Source organism: Coregonus lavaretus (assembly GCF_964263955.1).
Source record: "Coregonus lavaretus genome assembly, chromosome: 29".
In the NCBI taxonomy this organism is placed as follows: Eukaryota; Metazoa; Chordata; class Actinopteri; order Salmoniformes; family Salmonidae; genus Coregonus; species Coregonus lavaretus.
Window position 1 is genome coordinate 20,399,453 of NC_140016.1, and position 24,414 is coordinate 20,423,866.

Consider the following 24,414-nt stretch of genomic DNA (forward strand, 5'->3'; position numbering starts at 1 on the left):
GGGAAAAAAGTATTTAGTCAGCCACCAATTGTGCAAGTTCTCCCACTTAAAAAGATGAGAGAGGTCTGTAATTTTCATCATAGGTACACGCCAACTATGACAGACAAAATGAGAAAAAAAATCCAGAAAATCACATTGTAGGATTTTTAATGAATTTATTTGCAAATTATGGTGGAAAATAAGTATTTGGTCAATAACAAACGTTTCTCAATACTTTGTTATATACCCTTTGTTGGCAATGACACAGGTCAAACGTTTTCTGTAAGTCTTCACAAGGTTTTCACACACTGTTGCTGGTATTTTGGCCCATTCCTCCATGCAGATCTCCTCTAGAGCAGTGATGTTTTGGGGCTGTCGCTGGGCAACACGGACTTTCAACTCCCTCCAAAGATTTTCTATGGGGTTGAGATCTGGAGACTGGCTAGGCCACTCCAGGACCTTGAAATGCTTCTTATGAAGCCACTCCTTCGTTGCCCGGGCGGTGTGTTTGGGATCATTGTCATGCTGAAAGACCCAGCCACGTTTCATCTTCAATGCCCTTGCTGATGGAAGGAGGTTTTCACTCAATCTCACGATACATGGCCCCATTCATTCTTTCCTTTACACGGATCAGTCGTCCTGGTCCCTTTGCAGAAAAACAGCCCCAAAGCATGATGTTTCCACCCCCATGCTTCACAGTACGTATGGTGTTCTTTGGATGCAACTCAGCATTCTTTGTCCTCCAAACACGACGAGTTGAGTTTTTACCAAAAAGTTATATTTTGGTTTCATCTGACCATATGACATTCACCCAATCCTCTTCTGGATCATCCAAATGCACTCTAGCAAACTTCAGACGGGCCTGGACATGTACTGGCTTAAGCAGGGGGACACGTCTGGCACTGCATGATTTGAGTCCCTGGCGGCGTAGTGTGTTACTGATGGTAGGCTTTGTTACTGATAACAAGTTCAAACAGGTGCCATTAATACAGGTAACAAGTGGAGGACAGAGGAGCCTCTTAAAGAAGAAGTTACAGGTCTGTGAGAGCCAGAAATCTTGCTTGTTTGTAGGTGACCAAATACTTATTTTCCACCATAATTGGCAAATAAATTCATTAAAAATCCTACAATGTGATTTTCTGGATTTTTCCCCCTCAATTTGTCTGTCATAGTTGACGTGTACCTATGATGAAAATTACAGGCCTATCTCATCTTTTTAAGTGGGAGAACTTGCACAATTGGTGGCTGACTAAATACTTTTTTCCCCCCACTGTATATATCTCCCTCCACTATTTTATCTCCTCCCTCTCTTTACCTCCATTCACTCCTCTTCTCTGTGCTCTATAGGAAGTTGAGTTTGTCAGAAATGTAGACGCTGCAAGTTTCCGAGGTATCCGTGTCCAGTGGAAGTGTGGAGAAGTAGTCTTCTGCATTGCTCCATCTCTCGACTCCCTCTTTCTTGATCTGGAACTGAAAGCAGTCTTCAGATGAGTGGAGGCAGTCGGAGGCGCCAGCGACAGAAAAGGAGATCTCCCTCTCGCTGCCAGCAGTCTCCTGAGAAGAGAGAGTCAAAGATAAAGAATAGAATATAACTGTCTATTGTGAGACAGAATATAGAAATAACAGTGTGTGTATTTACCTCTCTACTCGGAGTGTGAGTAGTGGCAGTCTCAACTCTAAGTCTGTCTGTCTCCTGTTTACTCCCAGTCCTCACTGGCTCAGGGGAGGGCTGTGGTGCACTGTTCACTACACGTGGTGCACTGTCCACAACAGGAGTGTAACCCTGAAACAGACACACGTAATATAGAAATTAAGAATGGTAAAAAGAAAAACATAAGAAAGAGCCTACATTTACAACTTTACCATCTACCTACCGAATGTGTAGGTCTGGGGCTCCATATTTTTGGCGTTGCAATCTGCCGTGAATGACCGTAAAAACCACAGGGCTGGGGGCTGGGCGGACTGTAGTCCTGCAGGCGACAAACAAAACAACTATGTAAATATCACAACCACTACACTGAGTATACCAAACATTAGGAAGACCTTCCTAATATTGAGTTGCACCCCCCCCTTTTCCCTCAGAACAGCCTCATTCAACAGGGCATTGACTCTACAAGGTGTCAAAAGCATTCCACAGGGATGCTGATCCAAACGGTTGAGCTTGAAAAACCCAGCATTGCAGTTCTTGACACAAACCGGTGCGCCTGGCACCTACTACCATAACCCATTCAAAGGCACTATATTATTTTGTCTTGCCCATTCACCCTCTGATTGGCACACAAACACAATGCATGTCTCAATGCTTACAAATCCTTCTTTAACCTGTCTCCTCCCCTTCATCTACACTTATTGAAGTGGATTTAACAGGTGACATCAATAAGGGATCATAGCTTTCACATGGATTCACCTGGTCAGTCTACACTACCGGTCAAACGTTTTTCTTTATTTTTGCTATTTTCTACATTGTAGAAAATTAGTGATTACATCAAAACTATGAAATAACACATATGGAATGATGTTGTAACCAAAAAAAGTGTTAAACAAATCAAAATATATTTTATATTTGAGATTCTTCAAATAGCCACCCTTTGCTTTGATGACAGCTTTGCACACTCTTGGCACTCTCTCAACCAGCTTCATGAGGTAGTCACCTGGAATGCATTTCAATTAACAGCTGTGCCCGATATAGCGTTTTCCTTGATGGCCAAAAAGGACCAGAATACCTTCTTCCATATGTTTGGGGATTTTCCCACATGCCTTTTGGCGAACACCAAACATGTTTGCTTATTTTTTTCTTTAAGCAATGGCTTTTTTCTGGCCACTCTTCCGTAAAGCCCAGCTCTGTGGAGTGTACGGCTTAAAGTGGTCCTATTGACAGATACTCCAATCTCCGCTGTGGAGCTTTGCAACTCCTTCAGGGTTATCTTTGGTCTCTTTGTTGCCTCTCTGATGAATGCCCTCCTTTTAATAATGGATTTAATGGTGCTCCGTGGGATGTTCAAAGTTTGATATTTTTTTATAACCCAACCCTGATCTGTACTTCTCCACAACTTTGTCCCTGACCTGTTTGGAGAGCTCCTTGGTCTTCATGGTGCCGCTTGCTTAGTGGTGATGCAGACTCTGGGGCCTTTCAGAACAGGTGTATATATACTGAGATCATGTGACAGACCATGTGACACAGATTGCACACAGGTGGACTTTAACTAATTATGTGACTTCTGAAGGTAATTGGTTGCACCAGATCTTATTTAGGGGCTTCATAGCAAAGGGGGTGAATACATATGCAAGCACCACTTTTGCGTTATTTATTTTCTATACTTTTTTGAAACAAGTTACAGTGGGGAAAAAAAGTATTTAGTCAGCCACCAATTGTGCAAGTTCTCCCACTTAAAAAGAGGAGAGAGGCCTGTACTTTTCATCATAGGTACACGTCAACTATGACAGACAAATTGAGAAAAATAAATCCAGAAAATCACATTGTAGGATTTTTAATGAATTTATTTGAAAATTATGGTGGAAAATAAGTATTTGGTCACCTACAAACAAGCAAGATTTCTGGCTCTCACAGACCTGTAACTTCTTCTTTAAGAGGCTCCTCTGTCCTCCACTCGTTACCTGTATTAATGGCCTGTTTGAACTTGTTATCAGTATAAAAGACACCTGTCCACAACCTCAAACAGTCACACTCCAAACTCCACTATGGCCAAGACCAAAGAGCTGTCAAAGGACACCAGAAATAAAATTGTAGACCTTCACCAGGCTGGGAAGACTGAATCTGCAATAGGTAAGCAGCTTGGTTTGAAGAAATCAACTGTGGGAGCAATTATTAGGAAATGGAAGACATACAAGACCACTGATAATCTCCCTCGATCTGGGGCTCCACGCAAGATCTCACCCCGTGGGGTCAAAATGATCACAAGAACGGTGAGCAAAAATCCCAGAACCACACGGGGTGACCTAGTGAATGACCTGCAGAGAGCTGGGACCAAAGTAACAAAGCCTACCATCAGTAACACACTACGCCGCCAGGGACTCAAATCCTGCAGTGCCAGACGTGTCCCCCTGCTTAAGCCAGTACATGTCCAGGCCCGTCTGAAGTTTGCTAGAGTGCATTTGGATGATCCAGAAGATGATTGGGAGAATGTCATATGGTCAGATGAAACCAAAATAGAACTTTTTGGTAAAAACTCAACTCGTCGTGTTTGGAGGACAAAGAATGCTGAGTTGCATCCAAAGAACACCATACCTACTGTGAAGCATGGGGGTGGAAACATCATGCTTTGGGGCTGTTTTTCTGCAAAGGGACCAGGACGACTGATCTGTGTAAAGGAAAGAATGAATGGGGCCATGTATCGTGAGATTTTGAGTGAAAACCTCCTTCCATCAGCAAGGGCATTGAAGATGAAACGTGGCTGGGTCTTTCAGCATGACAATGATCCCAAACACATCGCCCGGGCAACGAAGGAGTGGCTTCATAAGAAGCATTTCAAGGTCCTGGAGTGGCCTAGCCAGTCTCCAGATCTCAACCCCATAGAAAATCTTTGGAGGGAGTTGAAAGTCCGTGTTGCCCAGCGACAGCCCCAAAACATCACTGCTCTAGAGGAGATCTGCATGGAGGAATGGGCCAAAATACCAGCAACAGTGTGTGAAAACCTCGTGAAGACTTACAGAAAACGTTTGACCTGTATCATTGCCAACAAAGGGTATATAACAAAGTATTGAGAAACTTTTGTTATTGACCAAATACTTATTTTCCACCATAATTTGCAAATAAATTCATAAAAAATCCTACAATGTGATTCTCTGAATTTTTTTTTCTCATTTTGTCTGTCATAGTTGACGTGTACCTATGATGAAAATTACAGGCCTCTCATCTTTTTAAGTGGGAGAACTTGCACAATTGGTGGCTGACTAAATACTTTTCCCCCCCCGACTGTATTTTTTTTCATTTCACTTCACCAATTTGGACTATTTTGTGTATGTCCATTACATGAAATCCAAACAAAAATCCATTTAAATTACAGGTTGTAATGCAACAAAATAGGAAACACGAGCAATGGAGATTAGACCGGTGGAAATTTGTCCTTTGGTCTGTAGTCCAAATTGGAGATTTTTGGTTCCAACTGCCATGTCTTTGTGAGACGCGGTGTGGGTGAACGGATGATCTCCGCATGTGTATTTCCCACCGTAACGCATGGAGGTGTTATGGTGTGGGGGTGCTTTGCTGGTGACACTGTCTGATTTATTTAGAATTCAAGGCACACTTAACCAGCATGGCTACCACAGCATTCTGCAGCGATACGCCATCCCATCTAGTTTGGGCTTAGTGGGACTACCATTTGTTTTTCAACAGGACAATGACCCAACACACCTCCAGGCTGTGTAAGGGCTATTTTACAAAGGAGTGTGATGGAGTGCTGCATCAGATGACCTGGCCTCCACAATCCCCCGACTTCAACCAAATTGAGATGGTTTGGGATGAGTGGGACCGCAGAGTGAAGGAAAAGCAGCCAACAAGTGCTCAGCATATGTGGGAACTCCTTCAGGACTGTTGGAAAAGCATTCCAGGTGAAGCTGGTTGAGAGAATGCCAAGAGTGTGCAAAGCTGTCATCAAGGCAAAGGGTGGCTATTTGAAGAATCTCAAATATAAAATATATTTTGATTTGTTTAACACTTTTTTGGTTACTACATGATTCCATGTGTGTTATTTCATAGTTTTGATGTCTTCACTATTATTCTACAATGTAGAAAATAGTAAAAATGAAGAAAAACCCTTGAATGAGTAGGTGTCCTAAAACTTTTGACCGGTAGTGTATGTCATGGAAAGAGCAGGTGTTCTTAAATGTTTTGTATACTCAGTCAGCATAGAGACACAGGGGAACACACAGGAAGACAAACATAAACCATCCACAGAGAAGCTGTATGTGACCCTTGACCCAATTTAAATGTGGAAGGAACTGATGCCTGAGGAAATTCAGACTGGCGCAAAGGACTGGTTCTATTCTTACTCTGACAGTCACTTCAGAATGCGATAACATACAGTTGAAATGGATGGATAACATAGTACCATGACAACAGGCTCAAAGCATTGCACACACACAAACCCTGGAATAACCCTGCCATATTGCTTCTACCTTCCAAGCTCACACATCTCTCACTCTACAGCCGTCACCTGGACATTGACTCTTGGCGGGTTAGCTGCGGGTGTGTGGTGACCTCTTAGGCCGTTGATGATCATAGTGAGGCTGCAGTTAGGGTAGCGCTTCATAAATAGGATGAAACCAGCCAAAGTCACAAACATGCCAGAAGGGACGCTGATAGACTTGAGGACCGCTCTCCATCTAGCAGTCTTATCTGGAGAGAGAAACAAAGAATCAGTAGAGCCATAGATACAGAGTGTGAAAGAAAATAAATGAAGGGAAAGGGGATACCTAGTCAGTTGCACATCTGAATGCATTCAATCTAAATGGGTCTTCCGCATTTAACCCAACCCCTCTGAATCAGAGAGAAAGAGCAAGTGAGAGGGGAGATCTAGAAAGATATGACCTCTGCATCGTGTAAAGGGATAAGCTGTTGCTCACACAGACACACACACAATCACTGTCCCTCACCGACCACATGGAGAACGGTAGACGACACCAGGTTTCCGTCCTGATCTCGAATCTCATACATCCCATCATGCTTTGCACTCAGCCTGGTGATGACCACCTCGTTGACAGTCCTGTTTCTCCACAGAGAGATGAGGCCCCGATACCGGGGGTCCTGGTCCACGATCTGCCCGTCCCTGATCAGCTGCACGGGGCGGGAGTACCGGGAGTCAAGGGGAACATTGGAGGGGTTGGACGGGTGCAGGGAGGGGGTAAAAATGAGGTGGACATGAGGGACAGGGAGAAACAGGGGAAGGTTTAGAGACTCCTTGAAGAAGCGGGTGACATTGAAGGTGTGCCCTGCACACACACAGGGGATAATGAGGAGTGAGAAAGAGAATATGGGAAAGAGTGGAGAGGAATGATGATGGTGAGGGACATCAGGATGAAAGAAAGAATCAGATAGATACAAGCATTAAGTGTCAGTTTGGACAATTTATCAGACTGCTCCAAGAACTAATACCGCTTTCTCTCCTCTCCTAGCCTCCCATCTCCCCATCGCTCTCTTAACCCTCAATCTAGATATTTTCAGCGCTCACCATTGACAGTGAGTTTGCTGCGGGAGATTACTTTCCCATTCTCGTCTCTGATGGTGTAGTTTCCCTGGTCTGCCTGGGTCACCCTTTCTGCCACCCAGACCCTCCCGTCCGACCCCAGCCTCCCCCGGCCCGCCTCACTGGTCTCAAGGTCCGTCCGGTTCCACAGTACCACTGGCTGGGAATCAGGGGGGGAGCGCCGGGGAGAGAACTCCAGCAGGGAGCCATCTTTAGGGATGTTGTGCTGAAAGGTCTCCCCATAGCCCCGTCTGAAGGTTTTTATACATTCTGAGAAAGGGCGAAAGAGAGATTATATTGAGAGTCATAAAATGTTTCAAATGTCATACAATCAATTTCAACAGATATAATTAATAATTATACAATATTATAGAGAAAGAGACATACAGTAGAAAATAATAGAGAGAAAGATCGAGAGAGGTAGTCCCTGCGGCTGAGTTGTACCTGAGACAGTGAGGCGAACGGTCTCATCAGTGAATCCAGATGACAGCTTGATAGAGTAGAGCCCCTGGTCACTGTGTGTGACGTCCTTCAACAGCAATGTCCTATCTTTGGTCCACTCAAACCGCGGGTCCTTCAACTACAAGACACAATAGCAATGCTTAGCATACAGGAACACGCTGTACACATGCTGTACACACGCTGTACACACGCTACTGTACCTACATTGTTGTTCTCCAGTAGCACTCTTCTAGGTCCTGGAGGGTAGCTGGGGGTAAAGGTCACGATCCTTGACCCTGAGTAGACCGGCAGGCGGAACTCTCGTCCAGAACACACTATCTGGAAGTCTTCATTCCATCCTGAAAAAGAGAGGGACAAATAGAGGGAGGAAGAATTACACATTGATGGGAGGGGCAAAAGTACATGGTCAGAAATGATCAACAGAAATGTTCTGCATTTTTACAAATCCATGCGTGACTTTACGTGAATTGAAAAACAACCACAACGATACTGGACAAAGAGAAAGCTAGAGGGAGAGAGAGAGATGGGAATCAAATTCTTCCAACATAATACTACTGTACAGTAATCACAGGTTGAACCACCATCTTGAACTTGACGCAAAAGCTATAATAGTAAAATGGCAAAAAAGCCCAACTTACCCAAAGAGACATGGATGCTGAGAAGGGCACTCAGTAGGATACTGAGGTGCATGTTCTGAGGACAGACAAGACAACTGTAGAGACACACCCACTGGGTCAGAGTTTTACTGTATAGCTAGTTCTAATTAAATTTCACGTGTATCCTTCAAAATAATGCCTACTTTATTATCTATGAAAGATTTGTTAGACATATTTTAACATAGTTGAATATGTGTTAGACATAATAGATGTTAGAAAGTGGACAGAAAATTCGTTGTACAATACAACATAGGCTAACAGTACGGTATTCCAACAATTAATCTAGTGCCTGATGACCATTGCATAATTTTACAACTAGCCTACAGAAAACCATTGCATAATTTTACAACTAGGCAACAGAAAACAAAAATAGGATTGCCCATGATTCATGGCCCATGACACATTGTTTAATCGCTGCTCTCCGTTTCGACAGTGGAGTTTATTGAAAAACATCACTACACAACAAAGGTGACTTAGTCCACAGAGCTAGTGGACTAGCATACAATCAGTGGAAGATTACACTCGTCATTCACCCCCACTCCCCACAATTACCGAGCCAGCAAACACTGTTCACCATCAATAAACTACACAAGGGGGTGCTAAAAGTCTATCTTTAGAATGTTGCCCTGCTAATTTCACCCGACCTGTGACGCTGATACTTTTCACTGAATATTGGCTTAGAGTATTAGGCTATTGTCGACGGCATTAAACTAATGCACTCCGACAAAAAATATATTTTACAGTAAGTTATTTAGCTGAACAATTTCTTTGAATCAACATTGAATAAAATGCAGATGTATTACATGCCTATATTTGCACTCACCTATACACGACGGCAAAATATACAGTGCTAATATTTTATATTATTGTATTGCAAGCCCATGTAGTGAATGAACAAAGCAGCGTAACCCCTAATTAACTGCGTATTCTTTGGCGATGTTCTTCTTCTTCTCTGGTATAATGGCATTTGCAACAATTGGATGTGTATGTCGCCACCTGCTGTCTGGCTGGATAATACAGATCCCTAAAAAGGGAAAATGCGGTGTAAAAATATTCATCCAAACTATCAAAAAGAAAATTAAACTAATAAAAACCAACCTTATTTTTTCCCTACACAGCCTCAGAAGGAGCCTGGGAGGTTGTGAACGAGGTTGTTTCGTATGCTGTTACTTGTTCTAAGGGTAGCGTTCCAGGTCGTCTTTTTAAAGTCAGATTTCACACAAGGACTGGAATGTTGCTGGGGCCACTCATTAATGCAATCGTCTAAAATGCGCAGCGCAACTAGAATATTATGACCTGGAACGCTCCCAAGGTGCTGCGCAGATTATCATAAATCACCCCAATTTGCAGATAGTGGGTTTATGAAATTATATACAACACAGGCAGGACTGGAGCCAATTGGCAAATCTCTACTAGGCTACAGACTAGGGCAGTTTCAAGGCTCGGTCGACTTTCTGGGCCTTTTCTCATTTGAAAAAAAGTCAGTCCTCCACTGTCAATCCTCTCTCCTCCGTGACACGGAAACCGATGAGTGGTCGAGGAGAGTGTCCATTTATAGGCATGTGAAAGGAAGAGTGTCCTCCCCTCCTCGATAGCCACCTTTCATCGAGGATAGTCATGTGGATCCTACCGGAGTCTTTTGCGGAAGAGTTTTGAAATATGCCACACCCCGTTTGAAGCAGCTTCTGTTTTATCGGAAGAGAAGCGCATGCACACTTTTAAAAACAATATGCTACTTATATTTTTGTCTATAAAATGTCTTGCACTACTAACTTATTTATTATTATTAAAGATACACTATGCAGAAATCACTGTGCCATTTCCTGGTTGCTAAAATTCTAGTAGTTATTGTCGCTCAGTAGTCCCGTGTTGCTCAGTTGGTAGAGCATGGCGTTTGCAATGCCAGCGTTATGGGTTCGTTTCCAACGGGGGACCAGTATGAAAATGTATGCACTCACTAATTGTAAGTGGCTCTGGATAAGAGCGTCTGCTAAATGATGTAAATGTTAACCTAATTTCAGTTTATGTGAGTATAGTATACAGCAGGGGCGTCAAACTCATTCCATTGAGGGTCTTGTCTGCGTGTTTTCTGGTTTTTCCTTTCAATTAAGACCTAGACAACCAGGTGAGGGGAGTTCTTTACTAATTAGTGACCTTAATTCATCAATCAAGTACAAGAGAGGAGCAATTGGCGTTTCGGACGTCTCCAGTGGCTGTATTACAGGTGGAGATGGGGGATATACCGTTGCAGATTAGGAGACAGCAGCTGGCAATTAATTATTGGGTCAACCTACAAGGACATGGGGTGTCTCATCCTGCGAAAGGGATTTTACAGGCATGCTGGGAACATGAGCGAAGACCGTACACGAGCTTTGGGTGGTTGGGTAATACCCAGGCGAAGGAGATGGGACTGTATGGAAGGGAGTTTAGTCCAACGGTAGTTATTCCTGTAAATCCACCATGGCTACTCCCGCCTCCAGTAGTTGATCTAGAAGTGTTGGAGAGACTACAGAAATATAGGGAGGGGGTTGATCCAGCTGATTGCTTTAAGAGACGTCTGGAAACTGTATCAGGATTTTGTGGCCATTTACACTGATGGTTCAAAAGATCCAAGGCCAGGACGTACTGGATCAGCATTTGTACTGCAGGAGTGTGGGGTGGAAGTCAGGAAAATTATTACAGATAATTTGGCTGTATATACGGCGGAGCTGATGGCCATACTGTTGGCCTTGCAGTGGGTGGAGGAAGTTAAGCCAGATAGGATAGTTATTTGCTCTGACTCAAATGCAGTGTTAATGAGCCTCCAGTCTTTTAGCTCATGTAGCAGACAAGACCTGCTTTATGAGGTGTTACAAACCCATGGCAGGATTAAACAGATGGGTATTCAGATAAGATTTACTTGGGTTCCAGCCCATGTCGGCGTGGAGGGGAACGAGGCTGTCGATGAACAGGCTAAACAAGCACTTAGTAGTGGGGATGTTGATGTTGAAGTGTCAATGAGCAAGGCAGAGGCAAAAAGACTGATATGTACAGTGATGGTGCAGAGATGTTTGCCGACGACACAACAGTGGTAGGCCTGATCACCGACAACGATGAGACAGCCTATAGGGAGGAGGTCAGAGATCTGGCCGGGTGGTGCCAGGACAACAACCTCTCCCTCAACGTGACCAAGACAAAGGAGATGATTGTGGACTACAGGAAAAAAAAGAGGACTGAGCACGCCCCCATTCTCATCGACGGGGCTGTAGTGGAACAGGTTGAGAGCTTGAAGTTCCTTGGTGTCCACATCACCAACGAACGATCATGGTCCAAACACACCAAGACAGTCGTGAAGAGGGCACGACAAAGCCTATTCCCCCTCAGGAGACTAAAAAGATTTGGCATGGGTCCTCAGATCCTCAAAAAATTATACAGCTGCACCATCGAGAGCATCCTGACTGGTTGCATCACCGCCTGGTATGGCAACTGCTTGGCCTCCGACCGCAAGGCACTACAGAGGGTAGTGCGTACGGCCCAGTACATCACTGGGGCAAAGCTTCCTGCCATCCAGGACCTCTATACCAGGCGGTGTCAGAGGAAGGCCCTAAAAATTGTCAAAGACTCCAGCCACCCTAGTCATAGACTGTTCTCTCTGCTACCGCACGGCAAGCGGTACCGGGGTGCCAAGTCTAGGTCCAAAAGACTTCTCAACAGCTTCTACCCCCAAGCCATAAGACTCCTGAACAGCTAATCATGGCTACCCGGACTATTTGCACTGCCCCCCCACCCCATCCTTTTTACGCTGCTGCTACTCTGTTAAGTATTTATGCATAGTCACTTTAACTCTACCCACATGTACATATTACCTCAACTACCTCAACTAGCCGGTGCCCCCGCACATTGACTCTGCAACGGTACCCCCCTGTATATATAGCCTCCCTACTGTCACTTTATTTTACTTCTGCTCTTTTTTTTCTCAACACTTTTTTTGTTGTTGTTTTATTTGTAATTTTTTTGTTTAAAATAAATGCACTGTTGGTTAAGGGCTGTAAGTAAGCATTTCACTGTAATGTCTGCACCTGTTGTATTCGGCGCATGTGACCAATAAAATTTGATTTGATTTGATTTATTTCGAGTACAGAGGAATGTCGGGGAGGGGAGGACGGCAGGAAGGGACAGAAGAGAGGAGGCTATTTTTTAAGATTAAGGGTGGGACACAGCCAGTTGAATAAGACATTAAACGTGATAGGAAAGCATCCATCAGGAAAGTGTGATTCTTGTCAGGGAATAGAGACCATGGAGCATGTATTGCTACAGTGTGGGCAGTATCAGAGGGAAAGAGAGAGGATGATATTTAGTATGAGGGAGAAGGGAATACAGGAAATTAGTTTGAAGAGTATATTGAGCAGAACGTCATTAGATATAGTTTCAAATATTTTGCTATCTTTTTTTAAGAGAAACGGGGTTGGCATGTACGATTTACTTTCTCACTGTCTCTGGCCCACATTCCAGTACGGTAGGTGGCGGTAATGCACCATAATGTTGGATGCCAACCGCCGATAAACCCCACTGAAGAAGAAGAAGAAGAGAGGAGAGGAGCAAATACCCGCAGACACTCAGCCCTTCATGGAATACGTTTGACACTTGGTGTAGAGTGTAATAACCAAAAATATGGTATTTTCAGCTGTTTGAAGCTGGTGTACAAAACCGAAAGTAAAAGAAGCAAAAATGTAACGTAAAAACGGGAAGCATAGAAATAGCTCACATAGAACAGATGTACTGCTTCTTAGACTTGCTTTTAGTGACAATGATAGATCTATAACTATTAATCTCTATGGGAATTTTGTTGGGTCGCCCAAAAAGTTGCATATTGTAGCTTTAATTTGTTTTTATTACTTTGCACATTTATTTTTGGTTCCACCCCTGTAAACTTAATTTACAAGTAGAGAAGTAGCCTCATTTCATTAAGTTAATTTTCCTCTACCTTCTCTCTCTTTGCCAGCCTGACTTCACAACTTTCCCTGCTCTATGAGTCACGTGGGTGCGTGAGGAGGGCTTCAGTTAGGTGTTAGCCAGCCTATCTCCTCGCTGCCTCTCCTCGATTACCTTTGAACTTTTTCGAAATGAGGAGGAGAGAGGATACAGGATTTAAGCTATAGATTGAGAAAAGGCCCTGGGCTTTAAAAGTGATCTCAAATAGAGCGCCACTGTATGAGTCATATACCAATAAAACCTAGCAGTCAAACAGGGAAATGGGTCCAATCGTTTTTTCCACCATGATTTTTCCGATAGGGGATTTTAGAAACACTTCAAATAAGGGCTGTGTTTCGTGTAGGCGTACCCTAGTGTGATGTTTTGATAACCGTGTAAATCTCTCTAGGACAAGGTGACTTTTATCAATATATTCGCCTGTATTTACCCCCTAAAAATGTAATGCTAATTAGCTGGTAATGTGGCTATCATAAAGAACGACAAATGCCATGATGATCTGGCAAAGGTAAGAATCGAGGCTAAAGTAAGAATCTCTGGATTAACTATCTAATGTTAGCAAAGGTGTCAGCTAGAGATGACATGCAGGAGCTTTCAGGGATTTGTAGTTTTGCATGATGTCTACTTTGATATTAATTAGCATTTTCGAATCTCAGAGTAAATGGAGCCAATATAGTGATAAAAGTAAACTTGTCCAAGTGATATTTACATGGTCGAGTTCCCACCCTCCTCACGCAGCGGGACATGATAGGGAAGCCCATTGGTTGGATATCCTTGTCAATCATCAAACATTATTTATGGAGAAGAGTTGCACCCCTTCTCAAAAAACCAACACTCGATCCCACTGATGTCAACAACTACAGACCAGTATCCCTTCTTTCTTTTCTTTCCAAAACTATTGAGCGTGCCGTCTTTAGCCAACTCTCTTGCTATCTCTCTCAGAATGACCTTCTTGATCCAAACCAGTCAGGTTTCAGGACTGGTCATTCAACTGAGACTGCTCTTCTCTGTGTCACGGAGGCTCTCCGCACTGCTAAAGCTAACTCTCTCTCCTCTGCTCTTGTCCTTCTAGACCTGTCTGCTGCCTTTGATACTGTGAACCATCAGATCCTCCTCTCCACCCTCTCCGAGCTGGGCATCTCCGGCGCGGCTCACTCCTGGATTGCGTCCTACCTGACCGGTCGCTCCTACCAAGTGGCGTGGCGAGAAGCTGTCTCCGCACCACGTGCTCTCACCACTGGTGTCCCCCAGGGCTCAGTTCTAGGCCCTCTCCTTTTCTCCCTATACACCAAGTCACTTGGCTCTGTCATATCCTCACATGGCCTCTCCTATCATTGCTACGCTGACGATACACAACTAATCTTCTCCTTTCCCCCTTCTGATAACCAGGTGGCGAATCGCATCTCTGCATGTCTGGCAGACATATCAGTATGGATGACGGATCACCACCTCAAGCTGAACCCTGGCAAGACGGAGCTGCTCTTCCTCCCGGGGAAGGACTGCCCGTTCCATGATCTCGCCATCACGGTTGACAACTCCGTTGTGTCCTCCTCCCAGAGTGCGAAGAGCCTTGGCGTGACCCTGGACAACACCCTGTCGTTCTCCGCTAACATCAAGGCGGTGACCCGATCCTGCAGGTTCATGCTCTACAACATTCGGAGAGTACGACCCTGTCTTACACAGGAAGCGGCACAGGTCCTAATCCAGGCACTTGTCATCTCCCGTCTGGATTACTGCAACTCGCTGTTGGCTGGGCTCCCTGCCTGTGCCATTAAACCCCTACAACTCATCCAGAATGCCGCAGCCCGTCTGGTGTTCAACCTTCCCAAGTTCTCTCACGTCACCCCCCTCCTCCGCACACTCCACTGGCTTCCAGTTGAAGCTCACATCCGTTACAAGACCATGGTGCTTGCCTATGGAGCAGTGAGGGGAACGGCACCTCCGTACCTTCAGGCTCTGATCAGTCCCTACACCCAAACGAGGGCATTGCGTTCATCCACCTCTGGCCTGCTGGCTCCCCTTCCTCTGCGGAAGCATAGTTCCCGCTCAGCCCAGTCAAAACTGTTCGCTGCTCTGGCACCCCAATGGTGGAACAAGCTCCCTCACGACGCCAGGACAGCGGAGTCACTCACCACCTTCCGGAGACATTTGAAACCCCACCACTTTAAGGAATACCTGGGATAGGATAAAGTAATCCTTCTACCCCCCCCCCCCCGTCCCCCCCCCCAAAAAAAATAAAAAATAAATAAATATTGGAAAGTGGTTATCCCACTGGCTATAGGGTGAATGCACCAATTTGTAAGTCGCTCTGGATAAGAGCGTCTGCTAAATGACATAAATGTGCCCTTGAGCAAGGCACTTCACCCTAATTGCTCCTGTAAGTCACTCTGGATAAGAGCGTCTGCTAAATGACTAAAATGTAAAATGTAAATGTAATTATGGCCAAATAGTGCAAGCTAAAACTACTATGCAGAGTTTTTCTAAGGTGGAAAAGGGTAATGCTGTGCTGTTTGAACGTTTTGACAATTAAAAGACTGACCTTATATACTTGGCAAAGGAGAGTTATCATAAAATGGTGTTGAACAAGGACTGCAACTTTTATTTTTATTTTAATTCCGACAAATAGCCTAGAAACAAAACGGAAACAAACGGAGGGACCTACCTCAATTTCTTGAAACTATTTTTCATTGCAAAATGTATCCGTTGCAACATTTTCGCTATGGTGTGCTACGGTGCGCACTAGTCTAATGAATACACCCTAGGTCTTGACATCCGAAAGTAATAGCCTTGAAGTCCGGGGCTCTACCTCTCAGCCGGTGTTCCAGTGGAACCGCACCAACCCAGGGACCTTCAATGGGGAGGGTAGAATGTGGGTGTTATGGGATCTCACCCAGGGACCTTCAATGGGGACAGGGGGAGTGTGGAGGGTAGAATTTGGATGTTACGGGATCTCACCCAGGCACACTCGGGCCACTATGCCCTACGAGGCAGTGACAGGAGGTTGATTTCGAGAACGATGCTTAACGTCACAGGTGAGGGAAGATTCTGCCTACAACTTATTACTGACTCCTTACTCTGGCCAAACGCTACGCCACTCCTACAGATGTTAGTTTCTTCTCTACAATAAATCAGGATCTGAGTACTTCCCCGACCCTTCACCGGATGTGAACACATTCGTGTCCGTCTGATTGGTCCAGAAACCGATGGGTTGGACCAGAGCCTGAACACACGTAGGTAAAGTGGTGGTTTGAAAATTCGTCATTGGCTTTGATACTCTGATTGGTTAGAGACGATCCAATCGCTGATTACTTTATTTTGTACAACGCCCCTTGTGCCCTCGTCACCACAAACGACTTCAATGATGGCAGTCTCAGACAGTATGTAGCAAACGATAGAGCTGCAGAAGAATTTTGCTTGAGTCAGGCTATATAACCAAATATTTTTATAACTAACCCAAGATAGACCAGAACCTGTCGTTCCCAATGGGAGCAAATTAATCATAGTGGGCAGAACAAGCACAAGCTTGTGAGATCCTATTTGCGCGTTATAGAATTGTGCATATTTCCATTAGGGAACGCCTACTCTGCGAAGAGTGCGTGTGCAATAACTCTCTTTGCCCTTGCACTCCTAAACAACGCAATTTTTTAAAACTTTGGCAAAGTGTAAAGTCTACAAAACGCAGTCCACTCTGTGTGTTACTGATTCTCGTTTTGGAAACAAAACTGTATAGAGATCAAATGTTTCATTGATGAGAAAATTTGCAAATTTGTCGGCCAAAATCCATCTCGCTCCATCTTCTCCCACTGCCGGCCACTGGGCTTCCTCTCATCACCATAGTTGGTAGTGAGTGGAAACGCCAACTGGATGCTTCACATTTATACATCTGGTGAAATATCTGGCTCATTGTTCTATCCGTGATTATTACTGTATAGTTGTCAATGTATTGATTCACACTGAAATGTTTCAGAGCACCAGCTTGTGCTATTATTTTGAATATGAATACTGATTTCTCAACTGATGAAGTTTGAATATAATAAACTACAATATAAAAAAAACATTGATCAACATTTACATTTACATCTGACAGTTTAGTCATTTAGCAGACGCTCTTATCCAGAGCGACTTACAGTTAGTGAGTGCATACATTTTTCATACTCATTGACTATCACTGAATGATTGTAGTTCCTTCAGATCCTGTTTTGAAATGTTCCAGGTGTTATGATACTGTTATGTTTCACTATATTGGAACACTCCAATATATTGGTATCACTCCGCGGCGGAGGGATACATCCGAGGTGAGGATTTACAGATTTACTCCCGTGTACACCAGTGTCACGGCTGGGGTCCGCCCCTATATATAGACCCCATGGCTGCGACAGGTTCTCTTTCATTTTCTCGGCGAACGTCAGCCCTTCCCCTTGAGTGCTCCACTCACTGCGCGCGGTTGATCTGTATCTTCCGCCCGTGGTTTGTCGTACTTGTGTTTCGTTGGCGTTACATTACGACTCCGTGTGCATCCATTAGTATGGTGGCTGTTGCTGCACAAACTGTAATTTACCTTACACAACTTGCCAACTAGCTTGTTCTATTTGTGTGTTGTGAATTGTTTTAACATGCTGCTATGGCGCGGGTTCTCTGCTAATTACCCTGCAGGGTTTTTTCTTGTTCTTTCCCCTGCAGTGTAAGAGTATTGTGGTGGGCTTTCCACTACGTTGAGACATTAACTTTGGAGTTCCTTAATGGAGTTACTCCATCATATGGTGCTGTTTTTACTGCTTGGATATTAAACCGGCTAGGTAATATGGCAGTTGGCGTAAAACACAAATAAATCAAATCCATTACCTGGTAGCTGTTTTTTTGTCTGCCTGTTTTTCCCACACGGGTCTTCCCCAGTTTTTGCAGAGGTACTGGGTAATTTATCCTTCACCGGGTTCCTATTCCTCCAAGCGGGTCACGACATAAGCTCTCGTCGGACCCCTGCTCCGTAGCCTTGTTGGCTTGGCTGAGCTTATGGCTTCCCTTTGTGACAGGTGTGATGGTGGCATCCCCCCTGGGCATCCGCATACTTCGTTTATGCACTACCTGGGTTTGAGCCACGCGGAGAGAGCAGTAGAGCGCCCTACTGGATGCCTGTTTTGTGTGGTGTTCTCAGAACGCCTGGCGCGATTGGAGGCCATGCGCGAGTGGGTCGTCCAGGCTCGGGCTCAGGCTGAGGACGAGCTCCCTCCCTCAGGAGTGGTGCTCCAGCGAGCTGTTAGTCCCTCTACTGGGCCCAGTACCCCTCCCAGGAAGTGTAGCAAGCCGCCGCGGGCAGAGCCCATCTGCTGCCAGTCCTGGACAGGGGCAGGAGTCGGACCGCTGGGTCCACCTTGAACGGAGGGAGCATGCCCTGTATCAGGAGGTTGATAGCTTCGGTGGCGACGACAGCTGTTCCCTGTTGGCCAGTGATAGGCTGTTCCTGGGTGACGATGCTGGCACTGTTCACTGCCGTGAGCGGGGCTGACAGGCCATCAGAAGCCGGCAGCGGGGCTTCATCACCCCCAGCGGCTCGAGAGGCTATGAGGAGCCTACTCACTCGGGTAGCCACTGCACTGGACATCAAACTGGTGGACAGTGATGACTCTCCATCTGACCCCATCTCTGCTGAGTTCTGCAAGGTCTTGCAGGAGAGCTGGGCCTCTGCCAGGGGGCGCCTCCGACTCACAGCAGAGACTGGACCATGGAGTTATGTTGCGGGTGTGGAGTCACTCGGCCTTCGGGAGTACCCGACCATGTACACCATGATAGCTGCCATGGTCCTCCCGGACCGGGAGATTATAGGGCGGAACCCGCGACTGAAGCCGGGACCCCCCATAGTCTTTGATGCAGACTTGAAAGCCACATTTGGGTCCCTCTGCTCTCTAGGCCTACCTGCAGACTCTTGCCCCGGCTGCAGGAGGGCTCAGAGGAGCTCCTCCGGGAAGCGATGGTGGTATCTCGCCTGCTTTCCCTGCTCCAGAGGGATGTGGCCTGCGCCAAGGGACGGGCCACCTCCCGGCGCCATCTCTGGCTGGCCCAATCCCGTCTGCCAGCTGCTCTCCAGAGCACATTTGCCACTCTCCCCATCACCCCAGGGATGACGTTTGGCCAAGGCGTTGATGACATTCTGGAGCAGACCGATAAGGTTCGTAGGGACCGGGAGACCCTGAGATGGTTCATGCCGCCTCCTCAGGAGCGTGTCCAAGGCAGACGGACCGTCGCCACCCACCTGCACCCGAACGACGGGGGGGTCCCTCTCCTGCCCCATCGCCTCGTGCTGAGGGACGACAGCGGGGAGGGGCACTGCGTGCGTGAAGCAACCTGTCAACTGTCACCGCCATAGGGACGTGCCTGGGGGACCCAGGCGCCAGAGGAGAGGCGGGCCCATCAGGACCCCTGACACACCCTTCCTCGGCCTCGGCCACTTCTCCCGGTCTCAAAGGGCAAAGTGGGAGGAGGGTGTGGAGTCCCCCTGGGTGTGACATCAGAACGGCTAGGTGGGTTCTACTCCACTTATTTTGTGGTCCCAAAAAGAGACAGAGGGTTTTGACCGATTCTGGACCTCTGCAACCTCAATGGGTACTTGAAGGTACTGAGGTTCCACATGCTGTCCCCAGCCCACGTGTTGCAGGCCGTGTCCAGGGACCAGTGGTTTGGACCTGAGGGATGCGTACTTCCATGTTCCTGTTCACCCAGCTCATTGGCAGTACCTCCGACTCGCTTTCGAAGGGACGGCTTACGAATTCATGGTTCTTCCCTTCGGCCTCTCCTTGGCACCCCACACTTTCACAAAGTGCATGGACACTGTCCTGGCACCTCTCACGTCCCGAGGATTGTTGATTCTCAATTACCTGGACGATTGGCTGATTTGTGCCGCGACCAGGACCCAGGTCCTGTCAGTCAGAGACACGCTCCTAACCCACATCAGCGGGCTGGGCAATACTGTAAACGACAAGAAGAGTCGTCTGACGCCCACCCAGAGGGTGGCCTTCATTGCCATGGAACTGGACTCAGTCCTCATGAGAGCATGCCTACCCACCAGAAGGGTTCAGGCGATCTTATTTTGCATCAACCACTTTCGGCAGGGGCGGGTAGTATCCGCCTGTTGGGCTTGCTAATGGCTTGCTGATTCCCCTGGGCCTGCTCCATCTCCGGCCTCTTCAACGGTGGTTCAACTCCCACGGGCTTCACCCGAAGCGCCACCGTCACCGCCAGCTGCGGGTGACCGCACAGTGCCTCAGGGCATTGTTGAGGTGGCGCTGTCGCTCCTTTCTCTCAGGTGGGGTGGAGATGCTGAGGATGTGCCGCCAGGAGCTGGTCAGCACAGACGCCTCCCAGATCGTCTGGGGGGGGTGTGACCAAGGGCCGGTAGGCCAGCGGCTGTTGGCTACCCCCTTGGAGCGGCAGGCACATCAATACACTAGAGCTCCGAGCTGTACTGCTGGCCCTGCGGTCTTTCCTTCCACATCTGAAGGGAAGACATGTCCTGGTGAGAACGGACAACACCACAGTGGTGGCTTATATCAACCATCAGGGTGGACTGAAGTCCCACTGTCTCCATCTTATGGCACGGGAGCTCCTTCTCTGGGCTCAGGGACGTCTAGCCTCTCTACGTGCAGCGCATGTACCTGGCATCCTGAATGTGGCAGCGGATATGCTCTCGAGGTAGGGCCCGTCACCTTGGGACTGGAGCCTACATTCCCAGGTGGTGCAGCACCTGTGGGACAAGTTCGGGAGGGTGCAGGTGGACCTGTTTGCCTCCCTGGGCAATGCACACTTCCCCCTGTGGTACTCTATGTCGGAGCCACCAGGGCTTCTGGGCTTGGATGCGCTGGCTCACGATTGGCCAGGGCTGGAGCTTTACGCATTCCCCCCTTTTCCCCTGATCCAGGCTGTGCTGGACAGGGCCAGGATGGCAGAGCGTCGTCTGCTGCTGGTGGCCCCATACTGGCCCAGACGACCCTGGTTCAGCCTTCTCCTGTCCCTGTTGTCTGGGACACCTTGGCAAATGCCTCTGAGACCTCTGTGGCATCCGAGACCGCACCGCCTCAGTCTGTGGGCTTGGCCTCTGAACAGCACCAATGGTCCATGTTAGGACTCCAGGAGGGTGTAATGAACACTGCGGCATACCAGTTGCGCTGGTGGTTGTTCTGCTCTTGGTGCACTGGTATTGAGGTTGTGCCCGAGTCATGCGCGGTGCAGTATGTCCTCCGATACCTGCAGTCTCGCTTGGATGAGGGCTTGGCAGCCTCTACACTGAGAGGGTATTTGGCCGCTATATCTGCCTGCCATGTGGGGTGGATTGACAGGCCAGTGGGGCGCCATCCCTTGGTCTCCAGGTTTATGAAAGGGATTCGTCGCCTGCGTCCAGCTAGGAACCGCTCAATGGCGAGCTGGGATCTGGATGTGGTCTTGGCAGCTTTGGCAAATCCGCCTTTCGAACCGTTGGAGTCTGCCTCCCTGAAACACCTCTCTATGAAGGTGGTTTTCTTGGTAGCGATTACTTCCATGAAGAGGGTGGGTGAGCTCCATGCTTTTTTGGTAAGTTCTGAGTGCTACCGGATGGACCCCGGTGGTAGGAGTATATCTCTCCGCCCCAACCCTTCATTCCTCCCGAAGGTTCTGTCAGACAGGCATGTGAACATCCCTTTTATCCTGTCTGCTTACGACCCCCCGGCAGTGGCGGGGGAAGTCTGGGCCTCCCTCTGGCATGCTGTGCCCTGTGCGGACACTGGCTGCCTATGTGGAGCGGACACGGTCAGTGAGAACAACAGAGAACGTGTGTCGCGACCATGGGGTCTATATATAGGGGCGGACCCCAGCCGTGACACAGGTGTACACGGGAGTAAATCTGTAAATCCTCACCTCGGATGTATCCCTCCGCCGCGGAGTGATACCAATATATCGTGGTTACATACGTAACCTTCGATTTGTCAGGACAGATTGTTTGTTTGTTTACATAGCTGATGGTTTCTACCATTGTGGCTAGATGAAGTATGTCTACAGCACCATCTAGTGGTTGTGTCGGGGACAACAGTTGACAATTGTAGCATTTTAGCTCAACCTAACTATTTTCCTAACCTTAACCTCATTCCCCTAACATGCTATGTTAATTTGCCTAACCCACTACGTTAGTTCTGCTAACCCGCTACGTTAGTTCTGCTAACCCGCTACATTAGGGAAATATATTTTTTTAAAGGATATGTATGTGTATATATGTGTGTGTGTGTGTGTGTGTGTGTGTGTGTGTGTGTGTGTGTGTGTGTGTGTATGTATATATGTACAGTTGAAGTCGGAAGTTTACATACACCTTAGCCAAATACATTTAAACTCAGTTTTTCACAATTCCTGACATTTAATCCTAGTAAAAATTCCCTGTCTTAGGTCTGTTAGGATCACCACTTTATTTTAAGAATGTGAAATGTCAGAATAATAGTAGAGAGAATTATTTATTTAAGCTTTTATTTCTTTCATCACATTCCCAGTGGGTTAGAAGTTTACATACACTCAATTAGTATTTGGTAGCATTGCCTTTAAAGTGTTTAACTTGGGTCAAACGTTTCGGGTAGCCTTCCACAAGCTTCCCACAATAAGTTGGGTGAATTCTGGCCCATTCCTCCTGACAGAGCTGGTGTAACTGAGTCAGGTTCGTAGGCCTCCTTGCTCGCACACGCTTTTTCAGTTCTGCCCACACATTTTCTATAGGATTGAGGTCAGGGCTTTGTGATGGCCACTCCAATACCTTGACTTTGTTGTCCTTAAGCCATTTTGCCACAACTTTGGAAGTATGCTTGGGGTCATTGTCCATTTGGAAGACCCATTTGCGATCAAGCTTTAACTTCCTGACTGATGTCTTGAAGTGATGCCATCTATTTTGTGAAGTGCACCAGTCCCTCCTGCAACAAAGCACCCCCACAGCATGATGCTACCACCCCTGTGCTTCACAGTTGGGATGGTGTTTTTCGGCTTGCAAGCGACCCCCCTTTTCCTCCAAACCTAACGATGGTCATTATGGCCAAACAGTTCAATTTTTGTTTCATCAGACCAGAGGACATTTCTCCAAAAAGTACGATCTTTGTCCCCATAGTCTGGCTTTTTTATGGTGGTTTTGGAGCAGTGGCTTCTTCCTTGCTGAGCGGCCTTTTAGGTTATGTTGATATAGGACTCGTTTTACTGTGGATACAGATACTTTTGTACCTGTTTCCTCCAGCATCTTCACAAGGTCCTTTGCTGTTGTTCTGGGATTTATTTGCATTTTTCGCACCAAAGTACGTTCATCTCTAGGAGACAGAACACGTCTCCTTCCGGAGCGGTATGACGGCTGCGTGGTCCCATGGTGTTTATACTTGCGTACTATTATTTGTACAGATGAACGTGGTACCTTCAGGCGTTTGGAAATTGCTCCCAAGGATGAACCAGACTTGTGGAGGTCTACCATTTTTTTTCTGAGGTCTTGGCTGATTTCTTTTGATTTTCCCATGATGTCAAGCAAATAGGCACTGAGTTTAAAGGTAGGCCTTGAAATACATCCACAGGTACACCTCCAATTGACTCAAATGATGTCAATTAGCCTATCAGAAGCGTCTAAAGCCATGACATCATTTTCTGGAATTTTCCAAGCTGTTTAAAGGCACAGTCAGCTTAGTGTATGTAAACTTCTGACCCACTTATTAATTAAATCATCTGTCTGTAAACAATTGTTGGAAAAATTACTTGTGTCATGCACAAAGTAGATGTCCTAACCGACTTACCAAAACTATAGTTTGTTAACAAGAAATTTGTGGAGTGGTTGAAAAAAGAAGTTTTAATGACTCCAACCTAAGTGTATGTAAACTTCCGACTTCAACTGTGTATATATATATATATATATTTGCGAGAAAAAATAAACATATGGGGGATTGGAAGTGATGCAGACAATTACATTGATGGAAGTTACAATCTATCTGAAATATTTAAGCTGATCTACCCCCTAAAAAAAACCCTAACAAATAAAAAACCTGCTACGTTAGTTCTCCGAACATGTTACGTTAGTTCTTCTAACCCGCTACGTTAGTTCTCCTAACATGTTACGTTAGTTATTCTAACCTGCTACGTTAGTTCTTCTAACCTGCTACGTAAACAAACCATCA

At 46.4% G+C, this 24,414-nt stretch overlaps 1 protein-coding gene across 1 annotated transcript; it reads right to left on the bottom strand.

Annotated features, from left to right (window-relative positions):
• Positions 1–1,170: 1,170 nt before the first annotated feature.
• On the bottom strand, positions 1,171–9,214 carry LOC311104707 (uncharacterized protein). Its single transcript, XM_084146589.1, has 10 exons — positions 9,123–9,214; positions 8,282–8,355; positions 7,848–7,981; positions 7,626–7,761; positions 7,167–7,451; positions 6,592–6,927; positions 6,153–6,334; positions 1,854–1,949; positions 1,619–1,762; positions 1,171–1,533 (listed from the first exon to the last, which is right to left on the bottom strand). Exons 2-10 carry the CDS (start codon positions 8,331–8,333, stop codon positions 1,321–1,323), a joined length of 1,578 nt encoding a protein of 525 aa, XP_084002715.1. The 5' UTR covers positions 8,334–8,355; positions 9,123–9,214; the 3' UTR covers positions 1,171–1,320.
• Between the last annotated feature and the right edge of the window lie 15,200 nt (positions 9,215–24,414).

Excerpts from the sequence above, each read along its gene's own strand:
- LOC311104707 (XM_084146589.1), bottom strand. The coding sequence starts at position 8,333 with ATGCACCTCAGTATCCTACTGAGTGCCCTTCTCAGCATCCATGTCTCT. Across the intron at positions 7,982-8,281 it reads CAGCATCCATGTCTCTTTGG|GATGGAATGAAGACTTCCAG; the intron begins GTAAGTTGGGCT and ends TCTCTTTTTCAG. Across the intron at positions 1,534-1,618 it reads CTCACACTCCGAGTAGAGAG|GAGACTGCTGGCAGCGAGAG; the intron begins GTAAATACACAC and ends CTCTCTTCTCAG.